The 21474-nt window shown below is 36.6% G+C and overlaps 1 protein-coding gene across 1 annotated transcript; it reads left to right on the forward strand.

The window, feature by feature from the left end:
- The first annotated feature begins 1918 nt into the window (after window positions 1-1918).
- On the forward strand, window positions 1919-4755 carry LOC134533810 (uncharacterized). The gene is made up of 2 exons (XM_063371491.1): window positions 1919-2272; window positions 3763-4755. The coding sequence occupies exons 1-2, from the start codon at window positions 2128-2130 to the stop codon at window positions 4599-4601; spliced, it is 984 nt and encodes a 327-aa protein (XP_063227561.1). The 5' UTR covers window positions 1919-2127; the 3' UTR covers window positions 4602-4755.
- Window positions 4756-21474: the final 16719 nt, after the last annotated feature.

A 21474-nucleotide genomic window follows, 5' to 3' on the forward strand; every position in this document is an offset into this window, starting at 1 on the left:
GATGCAATTTATGATGCGTTTCCACATACAAAGATTGACCTCGAAATGTAAGATAATTTTAAAATATTTTAAATGTAATGTGTATTTCGTCTAAGCCTTTTCCTTTGCTTATTGGAAACTCCCTTGCTATGAAAAAAAATGTGAACCCATTTAAATCTAGAGTACCTTCTTATAGTAGACACCAAAGTTATGTTTAAAAGGTTTTTTTTTGTAACATCAACTTATAGCTCAAGGGGTGGAAAATAAAATAGGGTTGAAATCCAGCCAAATTCATAATCTCCTTTAGTTGATGTAGCATCAAATCCGTTTATAATTATTGTAAACCTTCTAAATACTATGACCTAAAACCTTTTATGAAACGATTTTAGTACGATAAACAATTAGTATTCATAATGTAGAGCCCATTAAAATTTTTTTAAAATTTTTTTAGTGTTACCAGAATTTACTGCCTTTTTTAAGAGTGTAACCGGAGGATATAAATTTGTTTAATGTTTAGGGAATTAAAGTAAACTGACATATTCATTTCATGGTAATTTTTCTTTGTCGGCAGAGCACAGAATCTACCTACCTACCTACCTACCTGCAACGGGACAATGTCAAACTCATGGATATGTCATTATCATATAGAATATTCCATAATTACACGCAAATTCTGGAAGATTAAAAAAAAAAAACATTTTGGTTTATTTGTATACAGAAATGATCTGTTTGGTCCGTTTGGATTTTTCGAGAACACTTGGTGCTTGCTAGCTAAAAAAATTCTAGAAGAAATGTAAACTTAGAAATCTGCCGGCGCCAGCAAACCTAACCATTATAATTTTTTCTATTCAAACGTCAGAGACCCATGTTTCACACACAGATTGTAAACCAGAACTCCTCATACCGTGAATCCGCGCGTGACCGTAGCAATGCTTTGCAATGGCAATTTTCAGCCAATTTTCCAGATACGCCAGATACATCTTTCTTGTTTTGTGCCAGTGAGCAGAACTCGTCTAATATCAATCATCTGCCGCCACAGGAAATAGAAGTGGTTTTGATGCACGCAGTGTGTGCTCCAGATGCATAAAACATTCGCCATCAGCATGCCGATGGGGGGACGGTCCATGAGACACGGCACATTAGTCAACCCGAATGGAGAACACTTTGGACCAATTGGTATGCCGGCGGGCTCATTTATTATGCAGCCGGCGGGATGCGCTTCCGTGACGCGCGGCCGGTGCCCGCCCCGCGACGGAAAGTATTTAGAATGCAAATTGAAGACATCGTCGCAGTTATTCTCTGTGCCCCGCCATCTGACGGTCGGCACGCACGTCGCTGTATTCCGCGATTCATGCTTTGGCTTTGGTGGGGCAGCGCTTGGGCAATACTGCGCAAATTAGCCTAAACGTTTTGGCGCAGATTTGGACCGAGTGTGTAACTGTCGCAATCAGAACTGATCATTGGCCTTGGTAATTCTTCGGAAGAGCGGCTTCTATAAATAAAAGACAAATTGGAACTTAACAGAATGGTTGGTTGGATTTGTCACGTTGTTAATTTTGACATGTTTAAAGCATTTTACCTATTTTATTCGTATTAATAATGTTTAAATTGTGACCGTTTTGAGGTCACGTAATACGTTATGGAAAAACCTTGATATAATCATTAGAAGGCTGTAGTATGGTTGAGTTTTAATTAAAATAAATTTATCTGATTGTCAACGGGTAGAAAACTCGAATAGACGGACTTGTGAACTATATTGTTTCGGCACCCTACCACTTTAGAGCAGCATTATCACTCAAATTAACCAGAAGCACAACAAAAAATGTAAACAACCGTCAGTACTTGGAAAATGGGTGCATACTGTAGATACGTGGTGTAATATTTCATATAAGTGCGAATAATGTTTTCTGAAATTGTGTTGTATACGTTTAAGGCCCTCCTCACACGGGGATACTGAAGTTGCTTAGATACCGCGAGACTCGGCGACCGAGCGACTCGTCATGTAGATAGGCATGGCGTCACTCAGACGGCGATACTGGAGTGGCGGAGACTGGAAGTCGTAAGCAACGTAAATCCCGGCGACTCAGCATGCTGGTCTCCACGCTACTCCAGTAGCCTACGCGGCGCGATACTGTATTGTAGCGAACAATGGGCGAGCAGGCGTTTAATATCAAATTTGTAAACGAAGTTGAGAAACACCCAGAACTCTATAACTACAAGTTGAAAGGGTATTCAAAAAAGGATGTGACTGACAAAGCATGGAATGATGTCGCAAAAGAAGTGCAACTCACAGGTAAGTTGACAATATCTTAAACAACAATAATTAGATATAAAATATCTATCATAATAAACTAACTTGTGAAAAACCAAAATGTATATGTAAACAGCATGTTTTATATTTAGTATCTCACAAATACATTATTAGTAAAAGAAATATAGTTTTTATACAATGGTTATTCGTCCTTCGAAGAAATACCTTATTCTAAAACGTTTGTAACGTATAAAAATTACTTTCTATTGATATCTTTTCTTGGTTCCCAAGGGAATTACGCATGGTTTTTACGAACTTCGATAAAACTTACCACATGTTCAAAGTTGTTGTCATACTCACAGTAACCTACAAAAACACATGAAATACTTTAATACCTAATTAGTTATTGTAACAGTATTTCCACTGCCATGGAACAGAAGCCCGGGGTGTTAGAAAATAGTTTGCCAAGTAATTCCGCACTTCATGAGCAGTAGACCGATCATGTAACGTTAGGTCTTCTAGTGGCTGTGGATTGATGTTGGGCGTTTCTGAGTTGCCAAATGGTTCACCAGCAAAATATTTAATACCTTCACTTTTCCGAATGAAGTTGTGAAGAATGCAGACAGATTTTATTACATCAACCACTCTTTCCGTAGTTCGGCAGCGAATAGCAGTGTTCAACACTTGGAACTTTTCTGCCATCATTCCGAAAGCGCACTCCACTGTTTTCCGTCCTCTGCTCAATCTGTAATTGAATATTCTTTTAACATCATCAAGTGTTCTCTGAGGGTAAGGACGCAGCAAATATTGTGACAATGGAAAGGCCTCATCTCCAACAAAGTAAAAAGGAAAGTCAATCTCATTGTCGTCATCTGGTAATCGTGAAGGCGGTGGTATGTCTAGTCCTCCATTTGCAATCCAGTGTTTGACAGCTGATGCGCGAAACACTCCTCCATCGCTGTTTCTACCTGCATAGCCAGTTTCAATAAGAGTGAAGAAACCATCTGCATCACTGCTAGCCAGCAGCACTATTGAGTGATACATTTTGTAATTAAAGTTACTTGAGCCAGTTCCAGGTAATTTTTCTATTCGAATATGCTTACCGTCCAATGAACCCAAGCAATTGGGTAAATTCCACAGTGAATAGAAACGCTGTGCTATCATTCTCCACTTTTCTTCTCCTGGGACAGGCATGTAGGACTCTTTCAACGATTCCCAAATTAATTTGGTAGTTTCTCGTATGATGTTGATAACTGTGCTTTCTCCTCTAGCAAAGTACATCGACAGCGATACAAATGTACCTCCTGTTGCCAAATACCTGCAACAAAGTTAAATTAAATTTTACTTCATAATACATTCCCCATGTACCATTTATATATTTTTTCTTCAAATAATAAACATATGTTGTATATATCTGGATTATACTTAATACTACTTCACTTTTGTATTTGTTTTTTGTTTACTGTAAATTAGTTAGGAATTCATCCATTGCAACGATTTATATTTATGTGAACAATGTTGTTTGTTTTCAGTTAACGAATGCAAAGAAAAATGGAAAAATCTCCGTTCAGTTTTTGTCCGTCACATAAAGCCACCTCCAAGTGGTTCAAGTTCCAAAAATAAGAAACCATATTATCTATCGGAGGCAATGAAATTTACCCTACCATTCATAAAAACGCTTGGTACACCATCGGGGAATTTGCCAGAAGTCATCAATGAACAAAACCTGGAACACAGTTCATCTGACCCAACACAAAATACGGAAGACGTTGCGGCTGAAGAGGAGGAATATATCTCAGATAACGCAATACTAACTACAACACCACAACTTTCCCTTCCTTCACCTATGCTGCCAAATACTGACTTCTCGCAAGAACATGCTCATCATTCCCAACAAATGACTCATGATCCCTTTTCCAACCCAAAAGATAATTTATCAAAGCGTAAAAAGCAAACAGTGACGGAAGTGGACAAGTCCTTTATGGAATACATGAATGCAAAGAAAAGGAAACTTGAATCGAATTCAAACGATGATAGGCAAGTAAAAAAGTCGTTTCTTCTAAGCCTTTTACCAGAAATCGAACCTTTGACAGATGCACAAATGAAATCATTCCGACGTAGGGTTCTGCAGCTTATTGATGACATCACGAATCCAAAAGACATGCACCAACACGTACCAGCTTACCAACAGACCCCAACTTACTCCTACAGTGTTTCCACGCATTCATCGTTGGCTACAGATAATGCTTCAATTTGTTCGTCGCCTGGAAATCAAACTATTCCACAGAAAGTACAAGATACTGAAACGCAACAGTATTTTGAAGTCATCCAAGAGACTTTACAATATGAGCAGGAACATAATGTGATGTGATGTTTTGTTGGGTGTGTAAACATATAACTTTGGTGTACGTGTTTTTATCTCTATTATGTTGTTTATTTTTGTGTTTACAGTCATGATTTGAATGTTTGTGTAATGGGTATTCTTTAAATAGTTTATATATATACATTTTTTCTTTTGCAGTACATTATTTGAATGTGTATTTCTTAGGTATATTTGAATTAAACATTGGAATGAATTTATGCATAAGATATGTTTATACTTTCACCTTTCAGTTGACTGGAATACTTGGGTATAAATAACTTTAGATTATTTAACCTGTTAACGTTAAAGTGCACATTCTTAAGATCCATACAACAGCCATTTTCCACAGATAAAATAAGTAATTGCGGCCTCAAGTTAAAATGCATACATTGTTTTTATTCGCCAAGCATCAGTATATACGTTAAAATACTTGGAAAGAAATAGATTTGTGTTGAAGGGAAACATTTAGAAGTGCCTTAACAAAAATTCGTAATAATTTGTATTTCTTAACTTACTTACCTCAAAGTTATCAGCAATCGTTCACCGGGGCTCACGCATTCCCTCATAGTGGTATCCCTATAATACATCGCAGGTGTAACAATTTCCGTTAACATTTGGTAAGTCTCCTTCGTCATTCTGTAGAAAGCGATGAATTTTGAGTCTGTCTCTTGCAATTCTTTGGCCGCGACAAATAATCTACAATTAATGTTCCTTTCTATATATGGATGAACCCACAATCTTTTCCTACTTCGTTTTCTATAATGTTGATAATATTGGATAACAATATCACTATCGTCACTGCTGTTATCACTGGACATTACATACAATATATAGGCACTTCACGGTTCCACAAGATACTCGGGCTGTACTCACGATGCATTTTTTCCTCCCAGTCTCTGATATTTTAGTAGCGTCGTGTGAAGATAACGGGCGACTAGAGTCACCCAGTCACACAGTTGCCTAGTCTCCAGGCTACCAGCGATCGTTTTGTAGGCAACTTCAGTATCCCCGTGTGAGGAGGGCCTAAGTGTTCGGCAATGTCTCGATTAGCCTGCTGTGTTGCTGGATGCGGGTTAAAAATTTCGTCAAAACATCGGATTCCCGTGTCAGACAAACGCTTGAATATTATTTGGTTATCAAGGATTAGTTGCACAAATTGGTCAGAATGCGACGTTTCTGTATTACACAGTAAACGGGTGCACGACGCCCACTGCAGAAATATTGTGGCATGGATTAAAAAAACAGCAAGGAAGTGTAAGAATGTGAAAAGCCTTAAGTATAGATTGGCCTTATTAAAAATTTACAAAAAAGTGGGAAGTATAGCAGTGCCCTGAAGCATGTAAATGAGGTGAAAATTAGTTCGAAAATGGTTTTTCCTACTTCCTGTAATATTTTTGAATCATTGTGTAAAGCGTTGGCTATAGCTTTTTAACATAACAAGTAGTTCACCAATATTGTAACATTTTAACGATTGAGTAGGTTAGGTTAGATACATTTAAAATAATGTAAATGGGGAAACGGATATTTAGGTTAGGTAAGCTACACTAAAGATATTGTAAAATTGGACAAACACTGGTTATGTTAGCCACATAATAAATTCTGTAAAATAGGTTGGAGGGTTGGTTAGGTTATGTTAGCCACATTTGTAAGTAATTTAGCTTGCATAACATAACTAAAATTTCACACCACTTTAGAGTATTTTTAATGTCCTTACTTAACCTAACCAATCGTTGTCGCGATTCCTGTGCCACGCGAATGTATGGCTTTTGGCAGCCCTGCGTTAGATATACTTAGAGTGTCTGCGAATCCAAGCGTATATTATTATAGCTTTATGGTTCATATTTTGGAATTAAATTTATTTCTAATTAGTTTTATTTTATACACTTTTATTCATACACGATCAAAATCAAGGGATGGCACACAGATTGTCTTTTTTTCACATTAAAGTTTATAAAACATAGTATGGGAGGGTACACATCGTTTGCCCTACAGGCGTTTGCCCTAAACGTAGGGCAAATCCCTGTAGGGCAAACGACTTTAGGGCAAATGCCGTTTAGTGCAAACAACTGTAGGGCAAACGCCGGCAAGCACCTATGTTTTGGATTAATGAAACCACACCAGCTTTTAGGGCAGACGCCTGTAGGGCAAATGCCTGTAGGGCAAACGACTGTCGAAAAACTTCTTTTAGGGCAAACGCCTTTAGGGCAAATGCCGGAGCTTGGTCCGAATGGGATTATCAAACATTTTGTGCAAACGCCTTTAGGGCAAATGCCTGTAGGGCAAACGCCTGTAGGGAAAATGCCTTTAGGGCAAATGCCTGTAGGGCAAATGACTTTAGGGCAAATGCCTGTAGGGCAAATGACTTTAGGGTAAACGAAGTTTAGGTTATTTTGGGTAATGTAGGTTTTTTCAATTATGTATCGATTCAAACAGTGTTCTTGTAGTTTATATTTCCTCCGCAGGTGGCAGTACCTAAATAAATGTTTTCCCTCTAAATGCAAAGTTTACAAAACCGTCGCTAGATGGCACTTATGTAAGCCTATATCGAGGTTTTGTAGGAATTCATGTGGTATGAACTTCCTAGATTCACCAACAGATGGTTCCCTGCTCTAAGTTCAATGTTATCGAATATTTTTTCTGTAAAATATTTCGGAAAATTAGGTGATGTAAGGTCTTCGACCAAAAAAAATTGTATAATATAAAAACAGTATTGGCGATTTAACAAAAATATCGCTGGAAAAGGTTCAAATTTTTTTCCGGGGCTTTGCTTATTTCAATTTCAGCTGTCAGACGCGCATTACGCTATGATTACTTAAAATATTACGAGCATATAGGTAAATAATGCGAATGCTAGCTGTTAAACATTTTCTTAATTAGCATAATAGTACTAATGCGGTTAAACTCATACATATTGTTCATACTATTTTATTCTGGAATGTATACACAACATACAGCTGAAGTATACAATGAAGAAGTATTCCAGTTCGTTTTGTTCTGGGTTTTCCGTAATTAGCATTTAGTTTGTAATGTTTGTGTTATATCATTTTGACGTTCAGTTACAAGAGTTGGCCGATAATAGTCATTGGTTGGCATGATTCTTAAAATAGGCTATATCCGTAATATAATATATATTTAAAAATATCCATAATATTTACCATATTTCTATAGTGGATTCCACTTATATTCCCAAAATAAAATAATGAAGATACATAATGGTATTTATCAATAATAATAATGTGACTTTTGTCCACCGCACACAGAACGACTTTTCTTGCGGGATTGTATGCATATTTGTTTGTTCCACAATATTCCTTCGTTCTTCCAAAGTGACTTGCAGTGACGCGATGTAATGTTCACACTTACTTAATAGTTCATTTTCAGGAAGATCACACCCTTGTACATCAGTAACTTGCCCTGATGAGGATCCATAGTCAACATTTGGTTTAGTCGATTGGAGTTCACGCCGTTTTAGTTTCAACCGACTATCTTCTTGGTAAGCCAGTTTACGCCGAGTTGTGCCATGTCGAATCTTTTTACGAATGACTTTCTTGTTTATTGAACCAGGGCTCCTACCTGACATTTTTTTGAAAGGACTCTTCTCACAAGCTAAACCTTTCTTGAATCTTGTCCTGCAATGTAACATTTACGCTGAAAAGAGCCTCCCTGTGTCTGTGTGTAGGTAATTTATTATTTTGCGTCCATTAAATTTGGCAACGAGGCTCGTATAGAATTCTGCCGAATTACTGGTTTTGTTTTCTTTGAGATATCTGTAACAAAAAAAATGTCTATTAAAAAATTAAAAACCTTTCGTTTGAACAAGATTGTTTTAGATATGAAGCGTCTGTGTGCATAATAGTGTGAAATCATATATCCCATAATTATAAATGAAAAATCCCCGATGGCAGCCAGTCGGAAAGGTAGATTTCGCCGTGCGGCCTACCAATATAAAAAAAACTTTCTGAAGAATTCCAGAAGTTTCAATAACTATGTAAAATATTATGAATATTTCTAGAATATCCAATGTAACAATAAATTGCAAATTAATTGTTGGCTCAACAATATGTATGGGATATAAATACAATCCAACAATACATTAGACATTCATATTTACCTCAATTAGAAATTCTGAAATTCATAGGACCTAGATAGGAGAAAATATCGTGAAATTTTCTGTAAGTCGCTCTGCGAAATCTACCTAAAAACGATCTCAGGAGAAAAAAAAATTATAGTCACGTACCAACTTAATTTGTGGAGATGAACTGCGCGTGCACAACTAATACTATTTTTGATACATGATTGTTATGCTAACAGTTTTTGTTATGGTTTGCTGTCCTGTAAGACCGCCCCGCACGACGCCCAATTTCTGCTTTATATTCTGTTATACACATGGGTATAAAAGTGGGTATGTAAATTTCATTAGCAGAAATACACACGATACCCACCCAGAGTTATAACAGAGAAAACAGCCAACATATTTGCCGACCAAGGCAAGCAAGTCGGGTTGGATAAACCTATTGCGTACATTTAACCAAATACTGAATATATATATATTTATTTATTTATTTATATTTATATATCGTGCCCACTGTTAAAGTCGTAAGACTGTTTGTGGGCATGTGACAAATATGTAATTAACCACTTAAATAAAATTGCAACGGTTTATTTTGAAAATTATGTAATTAGGTGAATTATTTTTTTAAATATTTATTTTCTAAGCTTCACTTGCAAAAAATATAGAGAAGTTGATTCAGTGTTTAAAAACAAGAACATAGCAATTTTGAAACTAAATTGTTTTGAAAATATATTAACTAAAATAGCCCTTTTTTTTGCTGATTCATTAGCATCTGAAACAGAGTTATATTTAATGATCTTTCTTTGTGTATTATACTTTTACGTAATTCATTATTGTACATTCCACGACATATCAAAATCGTTCCTAGTTTACACTCATACCTATGACATTCATTAAAATATTGTGACAATATGGATGATATGATTAAATGCATTTTGAAAAGTTGTACATTTCATTGGCTGTCACACATAAAATCAGTCTTTTATAATACTTCACTTGTTCCCATAAAACGTATTAGGGGTTAAGCTATAGATGGTCTGGGCGAATTAGCAAAATATGCACACTCTCGATGGAAGTATTTTCACCGCATTCTACAAACATATTAATAAAACGACAGATTCAGTTGGGCATATGTTATATAAAAATTGAAAATAGGCATGAAAGTCTCGGAGGCTATTTAACAGTAACTTTTAAACACTGAAAATGTTTTTATAAATGCATATGTTTAATCCTTTGCCTTAAATTATTTTAGGGTCATCGTTTTTAAGACGACTTTAATTGAAAATTCCAGCAGGCAAGGATAATAAAATTTTGTAAGCTCCTTTTGTTAACGCTTGTTTTTATATATAGCAGCAATATTTAATTAATTCGTTTGCTAGTTAACCCCCCCCCCCACCATGGAAAATATTACATCATCAACCTCTCTGTTAAAAATTGATTTTAAAAATACAATCCAGTCACTGAGATTGGCGCACCATCTGTTGTAAGGTTCAATTACCAGCTGCATTCTTAGACTTCAACGTTGGAAAAGCCAACCGTATGTGCTGCCATCTAATTTTTGAATTTTGTACTTTGTACTCATTTGGAGAATGGTTCCAACATTTGTCAACAGGGGCGACACACGTAAGGACATCTATCTTCGAAAAGGTTCGTAGGGCAAACGCCTGTAGGGCAAACGACTTTAGGGAAAATGCCTTTAGGGCAAACGACTGTAGGGCAAACGCCGGCAAGCTTTCATTTTCTGATTATTGAAAATTCGCAAACTTTTAGGGCAAACGCCTGTAGGGCAAACGCCTGTAGGGCAAACGACTGTCGAAAAACTTCTTTTAGGGCAAACGCCTTTAGGGCAAATGCCGGAGCTTGGTCCGAATGTGATTATCAAACAATTTGTGCAAACGCCTTTAGGGCAAACGCCTGTAGGACAAACGCCTGTAGGGCAAACGCCTGTAGGGCAAACAACTTTAGGACAAACGCCTTTAGGGCAAATGCTTTTAGGGCAAACGCCTGTTTGGAATGAGGAATGCGAGAATATGCTTCGAAAATGCGTTTAGGGCAAACGCCTGTAGGGCAAACGACGCACTCCCGTATGGGACACCAGAACATATAAATTTAGTTTTTAAAATACCCTCATGCAAACCCTATAATATATAAAATATGCCAGTGAAAACATTAAACAAAGGTACACGTTTACCTACTTATGTACGCACGTTAGAAGTTATACTAACGTGTAAAAACCAAACTTTAATTTTCCATGCAAATAATTAATATAAATAAAATAATAAAAAGACTGGAGTGAAATTATAAAGACGGTTGGTTAAGTATGAATTCGATCAAATGAAAAAAATTAAAATAAATACGTGTATAAAGAAGTGTATAAAATAAATTATTTCATTTAGTAAAATCGAGATGAATTTTAATTGAATTAATAAATATATGCTGAATGTTTATTCTTATTCATTAATTTTGATAAGTAATCAAACAATGTGTAATAGTTTATAAGGTAACATAACTTCAAATTGAAAATACACTCTATAAAGTTTTTTAAACCCAATTTCTATCACTGATATTCACTTTAAGTAAATTTGTTTAATGATATGGACCAGCACTCAATATCAAGCAGTATATTAAAGTATTTAAAAGCACATACGTAATTTGTTATTCTTATATTATCTTTGAAAGATTTGTGCAATGGGAGTGCATGACTTGATGTAAGCTTTTGGACATACGCCATTGCTAAGCACATGTATGTCTGTAGAAGAAAACTACAAAAAACCCAAAAGACAAAAACACAAATTCAGCAAAAAATTGCTGTTGTCAACAGGATATAAACACCACATAATATTCCATAACAGGAATATGGTCAACAAACAAAGAAAAACAAAGAAAAATGGACAACAGCAATTTTTTGCTTAATTTGTGTTTTTTGTCTTTTGGGTTATTTGTAGTTTTCTTCTACAGACATACATGTGCTTATCAATGGCGTATGTCCAAAAGCTTACATCAAGTTTTTATACTTATGTTATTTTTTTTTGTAATAAGCTTTTTTTTTTTCATTTGAAAATTTCGTTGTATGGTGCGCATGGTAAAAATTCATTGATATTTTTTTCATAATATTTCCTACATTATAGCGCAAGTTATGAATGATAGTTGGTGGTAACCCGGCCGGGTGGGGGTAACACTTCCAGCACGATGCCCTGTGCGGAATAGCGCGTGTTTCAAACGGACAGACGCAGACGCCGCGGCGTGCTGGGAGCTACACCGCGTCGCGACGCCGCCGGCCCAGACCGCCCGCAACGTCCCGGCGTCTTGCGGAGGACCCGAGGCGGCTTGCGCATTCCCGCGAGGTCCCGGCCATTCATCGCCAGCCGCGGCCCCTGCCCTCCGCCTGGGAGGGAGGCTGTTTTACGAGCGCGCGTGCGCCGCATGCGACGCCCTCGCGTTATGAAATATTTCCTGCGGGAACGGTGACTTACTGGCCCAGCCCCCCCCCCCCCCTCCACCCCCGGACCCGGCGGGAGGGAATGGACAATCCCTGTCGCGGGGCCCGTGGTCCGAGGAATTAAGACGGATAACTCTAGCCTCCCCCCCCCTTTTTTTTTGTTTCTCGCTCTCTCAGTCCTCTCCCTCCCCCCCTCTCCCTGCTCCATGCTCGTGGATCCTCTTGACGAGACGGGCTTGGCTAAGGCCGGGTTTTATAAACCACGCGAGAAACTCAAAAACCGCCAGGGACGCAAGACGCAAAAAAAAAAAAAAATCGACAATGACAGTTTCAATGCGACCGTTTATGAGCTGCGCGCGTGATGCACAAGCAATAAATTTTTTCTTCTATAAAATTTAGTATGAAACAATGTACATATTTCTCGTCGCCTTTTTTTCCCTCATGTTGAGTGACATGATGGCACGACTTCATGGATGCTACGCGAATGAAAATACTATTCTTGCCAACCACGCGCAAAAACATTTATGACTTTTGCGCTACAAAATTCGTGGACCAGAAGTTATTTCCGATGAGAAAAATTTTATGGACGAAATGTTACCGAAATGAGCTCAATTTTCTTTTTGATTGATCGTTACTTGATTACACCCAAGTTAAATTATATTTCGGATTTAGAGGTTTGGTTTATTAAATTTTTCTGTGAAACTATTTTTTATATGAGTTCGCGAAAAATTATTTCTCTGAATCATTTTTAAATTTGGATCAAATAATTTTTTTTCTCAAACAGGTAAATTAAAACTAGGAAAGAAGACTATGTTTTTTATTCAACACCCGTTTAAAAGCTACGCAATTCACAAAAGCCGCAACGCAAGCTTCGTCAACTTTCAAGCTTCTTACGTTCCGGCTTACGTTTCCACCTGCTATACTTGAAGAGAAGTGTTCCAGAAATCTTTAAAGATGTATGAATGATGTGCATTGAAGCCAATGATGTTGTTTTTATTAAAAAACTTGAAATTACATATTTTCTTGTTAAACTTCCACAAAATGAAATAAAATAGCTGTATAAATAAAATTACTGGCGATTTCGTATTTTTCCCACCATAAATTTGAATTTAAAAAAAGAATCTCAGGAAATAATTTTTTTAATAATATTTTAGGATTCCAAGATGTCGGGTTGGTGACGTCTTGCGACTTCCATGCTTTATAAACAACCGTGATTTTCTTGCGTTGGTTGCGTGTTGTAACGTTATGTCCGTTGAGTAGTTAATAAACCCAGCCAGAGACCCGGCTCTGAACTAGGAGATATGCGTGGTCCATTTGCTCCCTCTCTCGCTCCCCTCTGCAACTGAGATTTTAAGTACATTACATCTCATTCACGACATTTTTTTTCCCCTGTCTGCGTCTGACCGTTCGTCCTTCTCAACTACTTCACAAAATTATACTGTATACATATAAACACACGTAGCCTTATTTTGGAACACATTTACAATTGTGAGAATACTCTTGGCAATAATTCAAAGGTGTTGAGGTTTATTCAATACGCTGTAGCAATTCAGGCTTAATAACAACACATCTGGGCCCGCAGATTAGGCAAGAGTTACAGATAACGAACGTTACCGGGTACTTGGTGAATGGATAGGTCCTTAAATGATTCATGTAAGGATGAATTTTGATTTAATACAAAAATTTTATCCTACGCCATTGTAGTCTGTTTGTGCCAGATGCCAGGTCCCGAAACTTCGCAACTATTTAGTCATAGTAAAAATTCTGTGTTCGTCTGTGCTGTCGTCGTTGTGTTGTCGGCACTACTTGTTTAGTTTTATCATTGGGTCCATCTGTTAGACATCAGCTTTTTTTAAACTTGTTCTCGATGGGTGCATGTTTCAATTTTAGTTTCATCTTTTTTATTCTTGAATTTATTTCCTTTACAAACAGTGCAAAACTGCAATGGCGTAAGTCTTGATTTTTTTTTAAATCATGGTGATTGAAATTTTAGAATAGCTTTAGCTACCAAACATTCATTTAGCTAGAATGATAAAAGAAAAATCTTCAAGACATATTTCCTGGATAAGTACAATTCGTGTTAATGAACCAGAGTTGAAGCGAGGTGTGGCAACGCCAGGAATACGAAGCTGCAAGCACGATTACATCCAGAAAGTCCGAGTCACCAGCCGGCCACTTCGAGGCGTCTCCAGTCACCACAAGGCACGGTCTCAGTCACCAGTCACGTGAGTGATACACTACTTACTACAAATGGCACTACTGTAAAATTTTCGTACGTGATTTCCCCCGTGCATTTAAAACCAGTGGGTACATGTACGCGTATATCATGCAGGGTAGGGTTCAAAGACAAAAACAATTAAGTGTTATAAAAGTTATGTTTGACTGATATCAAGAACAATTAGTTAGTTGGCTTGGTACCGCAGGACAACAGTTAAATGAAAATTGCAGATAGGTATAGGCTATGTATATTTGCATGTGTATAATTTTATGAAAAATTCTTTACTGTGCATATATTTTACATGAATATATGCCCCACTTCAGAACTTAACTAAGGCATGAAAAGTTGTTTGGCCAATTAATGATGTTTCTTATAAAATAAAAGTGTAATGATTTTCGAACCATGGGCATTTTGTTATTAAACGTTTTATAATCCCGTCCTGCACCACATAATTAGAAATTGTGACTACAAGTTCACATATCATACCATCCCAATTAAAACTTGTGAATACTGGGAGTACTACCAAACTTAAAATCCTACGTAAAGATAATATTTTGTTTGATTTTTTTGTTGTTATTTTGGACTTAAATACAGTAAAATCATTTCATACGGCTATTCAGTAACTTTTTTTTGTGAATTTATGAAACTTAATATATTAATATTAAAGCGCATTATTTTGAAAGAAACATCTTTATAAACACTTATTAACTAATAATTATTTTAAATATAACCTTTAAACAACGTCATGTTTGCATTCAAAGAAACTTTTAAAATAATTTAGTTTGAACTATTATTATTCTGGAAGTTCTTAAAAGTCACGTTTACAAATGAGGTATAAAATAATTGAAGTCGTTAATATCTTCTGGAAAATTACCCTCATTTCACTGCAGCTGACATTCGTAATTTTTTTTATGAGACATATTCCACGTAGCGAAAGAAGACCTCAGTTAAGTTCCCAGAAAGCTGCAGAAAAGAGAGAAGTATTACTCACCTTCAACCTCCGGGACAGTATTCCATAAATAATGAGCGTATTTTAGAAACTTTAAGTAAGATATTTAGGTCGAGCAATGTAAGAGACGTGTATAAACTAAATTTATAACAAGATATTTCAGTAATTTTCAATGAACACTTAAATCTTTAAAGCATACGTGAGTGAGTCTTTTTTGGATACCCAAAATCCTAAACTCTGTTACTAAAAATTTGTTTTGCTATTTGTATACAGATATTTATGAGTATAAATTAATACCCAAATCGGTTTTGCGGAAGCCAGCGTATTACACTCCTAGCCCAGTGGCCGAGGTTTAAATCCGTGCTGAAAGGATTAATTAACATGGTAACTCTCCCCTAATTAGCCTCCAGGCTTTAATAATTGATAAGAACAAGTGATTTACATTTAAACTGTAAATATTCGCAAAATAACACATTTTGTTCAAATATTTTTTTTTTTTTTTCAGTTTTAATGACAATTAAAGACATTAGGTATAAATATTTAAAGAAAAAATGTTTTAAAACTAGCCATACTTTATGTATTAGAGTGGTTATAAAATGCCGTGTACTTTGGAGTAAGATAAAGAGTAATGATTAATTTTGCAATAACTGAATGGATTTCGTTTGGTATGACACATTTAAAATATGTCAAAAAATATTTTTTTCCCCCAACAATTTACCTGCAAATTATTTTTGTAAGGAAATAAATAAAAATTGCAAAAAAAAAAGACAGCTGGGTTTTGATTTAATTCTTAAAAGATTTGCATCACCTACGTCTTTGCAAGACATATTATTAGTGATTTTAGTCTGTAATTCGTGTTATTTTCATAACTGAGTTGTGAGTTTCCCTTGGCTTTATGTTTGATATACATGTATAGTTTTTTTAGTAGAAAATTTTATCTTCTAAGTAATAATTTATACAAAATATAAATTTAATGTTGTAAATTTATTTAATGTAACAGTGACTAGTTAGGCTATTTGGACGTAGACTGAAGTCATCTCTCACAGCCTAGAATACGATCGCTTGATCGCCGCCTAGCCTGGTCGTTGGTCTCTAGTCAGCGCCACGAGTGGTTGATCACCAGTCAGCGCCACGGGTGGTTGATCACCAGTGTGAGGCGCAAACCAGGCGACGATGAGACTGCAGTGGTCGACCTCTGCCTTCCGGGACAATGCAGATCACAGTCCTCAAACCGGAAAAATAATCATTCCCGAATTGAACATCCCAGACACTAAGAATTTAAATCAGAGAATATATCTCCTTAATGACCCTACACACTATCAGACCAGAACGAGTAGGTGGGGATAAAATGAATCTATCGACATCGTTTTCACAATTTTTTAGAATTAGTTTTCTTGTGACGTACTTATATATATATATATATATATATATATATATATATATATATATATATATATATATATATATATATATAGTGGCGGAAGGCACTCGGACTCCGTCAAGATCAGCAAAATTTCACTCAAAATAAAAATAGTAAAAAAACATCTTAAGGTTTCAAAAACATTGGAAAAGGGGGAGGGGTTATCAGTAGGGCTGGTACAGGGACCTCTAACCTCCTTGGGACAGGGGATGTAGGGTGTTGACTGAAAAAAAAGTATTATTCATCCCACATCGTTTCAGGTCTATTTCCGGTAAACTATGGCCAACACATAAATAAGTAAATAAATAAATAAAAGGTCAAACTACTCTTTTCACATTAAAAAAACAATTCCCCCCTGTAAATAAATAAACAATCATTTATCCCTATTATTAGTATGAGTATTAACTTTCAGAATGAAATGATTAATGTTTGATATACATGTATAGTTTTTTTAGTAGAAAATTTTATCTTCTAAGTAATAATATATACAAAATATAAATTTAATGTTGACCCATCCTCTAGCTAAATCAACGAAAGGAAATTTAACATTTCTGGATACCAAACTGTCTGCTCTCCTGGAAAGAAACAAAAAGTTAAGCCATCCTAATACGATTAACATTACACCCACATGATATATTTTACTCGAGTGGAAGCCCTAGCTGAAAAATTAATTATGAGTTCGCCATTACTTACAACACCTTCTTCGAACGGCAACACGCCGCAGCCAGCCAGGGAGGCTCCGACAGTCCCCAAACTCCTCACGGAGAAGAAACACCCCGGGCCCACCCTGGGTGGCCAATTTATTAATTCTCACCCACATCGATAACGATCTACGTGGATGCGAAACGCGGTCAAACGACGCTCTCCCCTCTCTCCGCCCATGACAGACTGGCATTCCTTCCGCCAGATTGCGACACAGACACCAGCGCGACGGGAAGCCTAAGATGTACATCAAGTTCTGTCCCTGCCCGAACACGCCCGAATATTCACCTTCGGCCAACTTTGGGATTTGTTTTATTTTTGCGCGGGAATAATGAATTCAAATATTAAAAGTGGTCGGTTAGGTTAGCTACATTAAAACACTTTAAAACACTATGGACGGTTAGTTAGGTTAGTATAGCTACATTAAAATAAACGGAGGAATATAAATATATATATAAATAAACCCGAGGTTGGCCGAAGGTGAATATTCGGGCGTGTTCGGGCAGGGACAGAACTTGTTGGACATCTTAGGCTTCCCCAGCGCGATAGGCGAGTGCGCCTGCGCGAAACAGCAACGTAGAGAAAACAAACCAGGCCGGCCAACGCTCCCGGAGATTTCCGACCGAGGTGTCGTAACCCACCTGCTCTCAGCTGGCCAGGCATCGAGCTACCATCACGCCACCCGTCCCAGAAAAACCGAGAATGTTCGCAATCTACCGCGCCACGAAGAGAAGAAAAAAAAACAACACCCGAGTGTCGCCAGCAAGCATCAGGCCCTTAAGCGGGCTCACAAAGCACCACTGCGCAAAACCAGGTTCAATAAACTTATCACGTAAAATTTTACAGCGTGACTATATATATATATATATATATATAACCGGTGGACTTGTCTTTGCATTTTATCAATTACTGACTAGAAAGAGTAAAACAAAACAAAATACCATGGCTGAAACTGTCAAAAGAATTTCAAACACATGATCTCAGAAATTACATGAGAAGGAAGGAAGAATTTTTCATACAATTTTCCACTGTGTTGGAACACTTCATACAACGCTATACCTACACACATAGACCAAACCAAAGAGTGTCTGGGTGGCTTTGGTGGATCACGCATCCGACCATGTAATCTGCTCCGACAGAATTGGTCGGGCGGTATAGTCGGGCCAACTCGATGACCGTCAGACCTCACGACAAGTGTCAAATAAAGAGTTTAGAAGGTCCTAACGCCGTAGAACTGAATAATAAATCCATTGATTCCTTTACCAGCAAATACAAATATACATATTGATGATTCGTGCCCTCGATCAATCAGCATTAAATTATTACATTGTTTGGATACGGATTTTGATCTGAAATGTTTAATATAGCTTGTGAGAAAACGATAAAAATCCATTTTGTTTATTTTTGTTTATTGCTTTGACAAATGCCATCTCGGGTGTTTGTCGAGGCTGACGGAATTCCCCGAGTGATGTTGTAAAATATTCTCTCCATCCCGGAGTGCAAAAATTGCTTTTTTTTGAAAACAGGTTAGAGGAGGGACGGGGAAAAAAACCGCGCCAGTTCTGGCTGGTTCATGGAGCGCGGGAGTGGCGGGCTGTATAAACATCAGGGGCAGCGCGGACGGCGGCTCATGAAAGGCGCGGTAAAACGTAGTGGCATTACGCGATGCCAGCGAGAGAGAGCGAGAGAGAGAGAGATGATGCGTGTGCGTAACGCATTTATTACGAGTGCGATGCCCGTGCGATCCCCTACGGTCGCGGACACGCGCGCGCACAGAAAGTGCAGATATGACACGTCAGTGGAGCGTGCACTCCGCGGATAAGGACATCCCGGGACGACATGGCGGCCGCAGAACACGGCGAACTACTTTCAGTCTCGGGCCGCTTTCACGCAATCAGGCGCGACGGCTTGGCGTCGGACGAAAAAATCATATATTCAGTTTTCACCTTCCTAAATTAACGGTATCAACTAAAAAAATAAGATTACAATTTAAAAATATATGTTACACTGCAATACGATCTTAAAATATTTCATAAATTTTCATGCAGCTATAGATATAAACCCAAAAATTAAAATAATTTTTTTTTTAAATTAATATTTTATTTGTGGTCGCGCTAGCACACTAAAACCGGTCGTTTGTGATTATACAGGCTTAAGAATGCCTTAGAAATTAATTAATTTCACTAGATAGATTTAATTTGATTTTCAATAAAAATGTTAATAACTGTCGTTAGCTGTATTCCATATAATTGGAGCGATCTGTGATAGTCATTTTTCGTAAAAATTTGATAATTTTTAAGTTGATGGTCAAGATCAAAGTCAGGACCTCAGATAGGACCTCTGAGTAAATTGTTCCCATTTTGAGGAAAATTGGCCCTTTCTGAAGAAAATCGCCTCTCTCTGAGGAAATTGACACTCTCTTACGTTTTTTCTTGTGGAAAAATGGGAAATTTTTCCTCAAACGGCAATTTGTCTCTTAGAATGGACAATTCCTGAATTTTTTATTTTTTAATTTTTAATTTTTTGGTGAAAACATGTTCCTAAATAATAATGGAAATTTGGCTCATTTTGGGGTTTTTTGGTGCATTAGACACCATTTTGGCTAATTTTGGCACATTTAGAAGTTCAAGTTAGAGGTCAAGGCCAAAGGTCACGGTGATCCAAGATGTCACAATCCAAAATGGCAAAACCACTGCCTGAATCCTGTTTCCTGAAATACTAAATTATACTACTAGTATTCAATTGAATGTGCTTTATGTCACCTATACATTCCAAATGATAATTTTTAGGGGCCAAGTTTTACTTTTTTTAGTTCTGCTGCGTGATTTTTTGTAATTTTCCAAAGCAAGCACTTCTCTTTTTTTTCTGCTAATACTCTGGGTCCAGTTTTAGGTATATTTTAATGTAATACTACCTACTTTAGCCGTTACCATGGTGCAATTTTCGGAAATTTTTTATATAATTTTTCGTTTCATGGTCCCTAGACCCCAAAACCATCGTCAACTAAAAGGTTTGTGTACATTTACATATCTGTAGAAATATATATATATATATATTACTTTATTGTAGACACGATAACAGTCGCAATTTTTCACAAATCACATCCAAACTGATACATAAAATATAGTAGTGGAAAATCTCGGTCGAGTTCGTTAATGGGCACTATTCTACCAAAGGGGTAAAAATGGGGAAGGTTTTTTTTAAAACAGAAAAATCGCTGTCACTCATATAATATGGAAAATTTCACATCCGTTTGAACGTATAATGACTTGTAGGAGTAATACCAAAATCTTTTGTCTAAATTAGTTTTTGATATGACCAACCATAACTGCAAGGGCTTAAAAAAACAAGGGTTGGAGGACGAAAAAAATCTTAACTTCATTTATGTGAAGAACATTGAATTCGTGCAAATTTTGTACTAATATTATAATTTTTGTCTAAAACTTTTGTCTGGAACAATGTTTGATAAAACGAACCATTGTTTCAAGGTTTTGAAAAAATAAAGGGGTATAATTAAAAAAACTCATAATTTACCTATTATGTACACTGTTGTATCCATCCTATTTTATTGTAAAAGCTTTAATTATTATCAACAACTTTCGTCTGAAGTAATTTTTTATATGACCAACCATTTCTTAAAGGGGTGGTAAATATGGGTCGAATAACAAAATATTAATAACTCCCCTAGTATGCACACTATAAAATCCATACAAATGGTTTGTAAATCTTATAATTTTTATCTAAAACGTTTTAGCCAAAACTTTCTGAAACAGTTTTTGATAATACGAACCATTATTGCAAGGGGTTGAAAACACTTGGGGTTGGAATGAAAAAATAGATAAAACTTCCCTAACCGGTACACTATCGAATCTATTCTTATGTTTTTTTAACTTCCTAAATATTGACTAAATCTATTCTTAAAGGAAGTTTTGTTTACCCAACCATTACTGTAAGGGGTGGAAAAAACAATGTTTGAAAGAGTACAAAAAATTAGTTTTTTTTTAAATATATTTACTATCATATCCGTTATAATAAATTGTATGAATACTAAACTTCATATAGAACTGTGGCATAACAGTTTT

The sequence above is a fragment of the Bacillus rossius genome, chromosome 7 (assembly GCF_032445375.1).
Source record: "Bacillus rossius redtenbacheri isolate Brsri chromosome 7, Brsri_v3, whole genome shotgun sequence".
Classification (NCBI taxonomy): Eukaryota; Metazoa; Arthropoda; class Insecta; order Phasmatodea; family Bacillidae; genus Bacillus; species Bacillus rossius.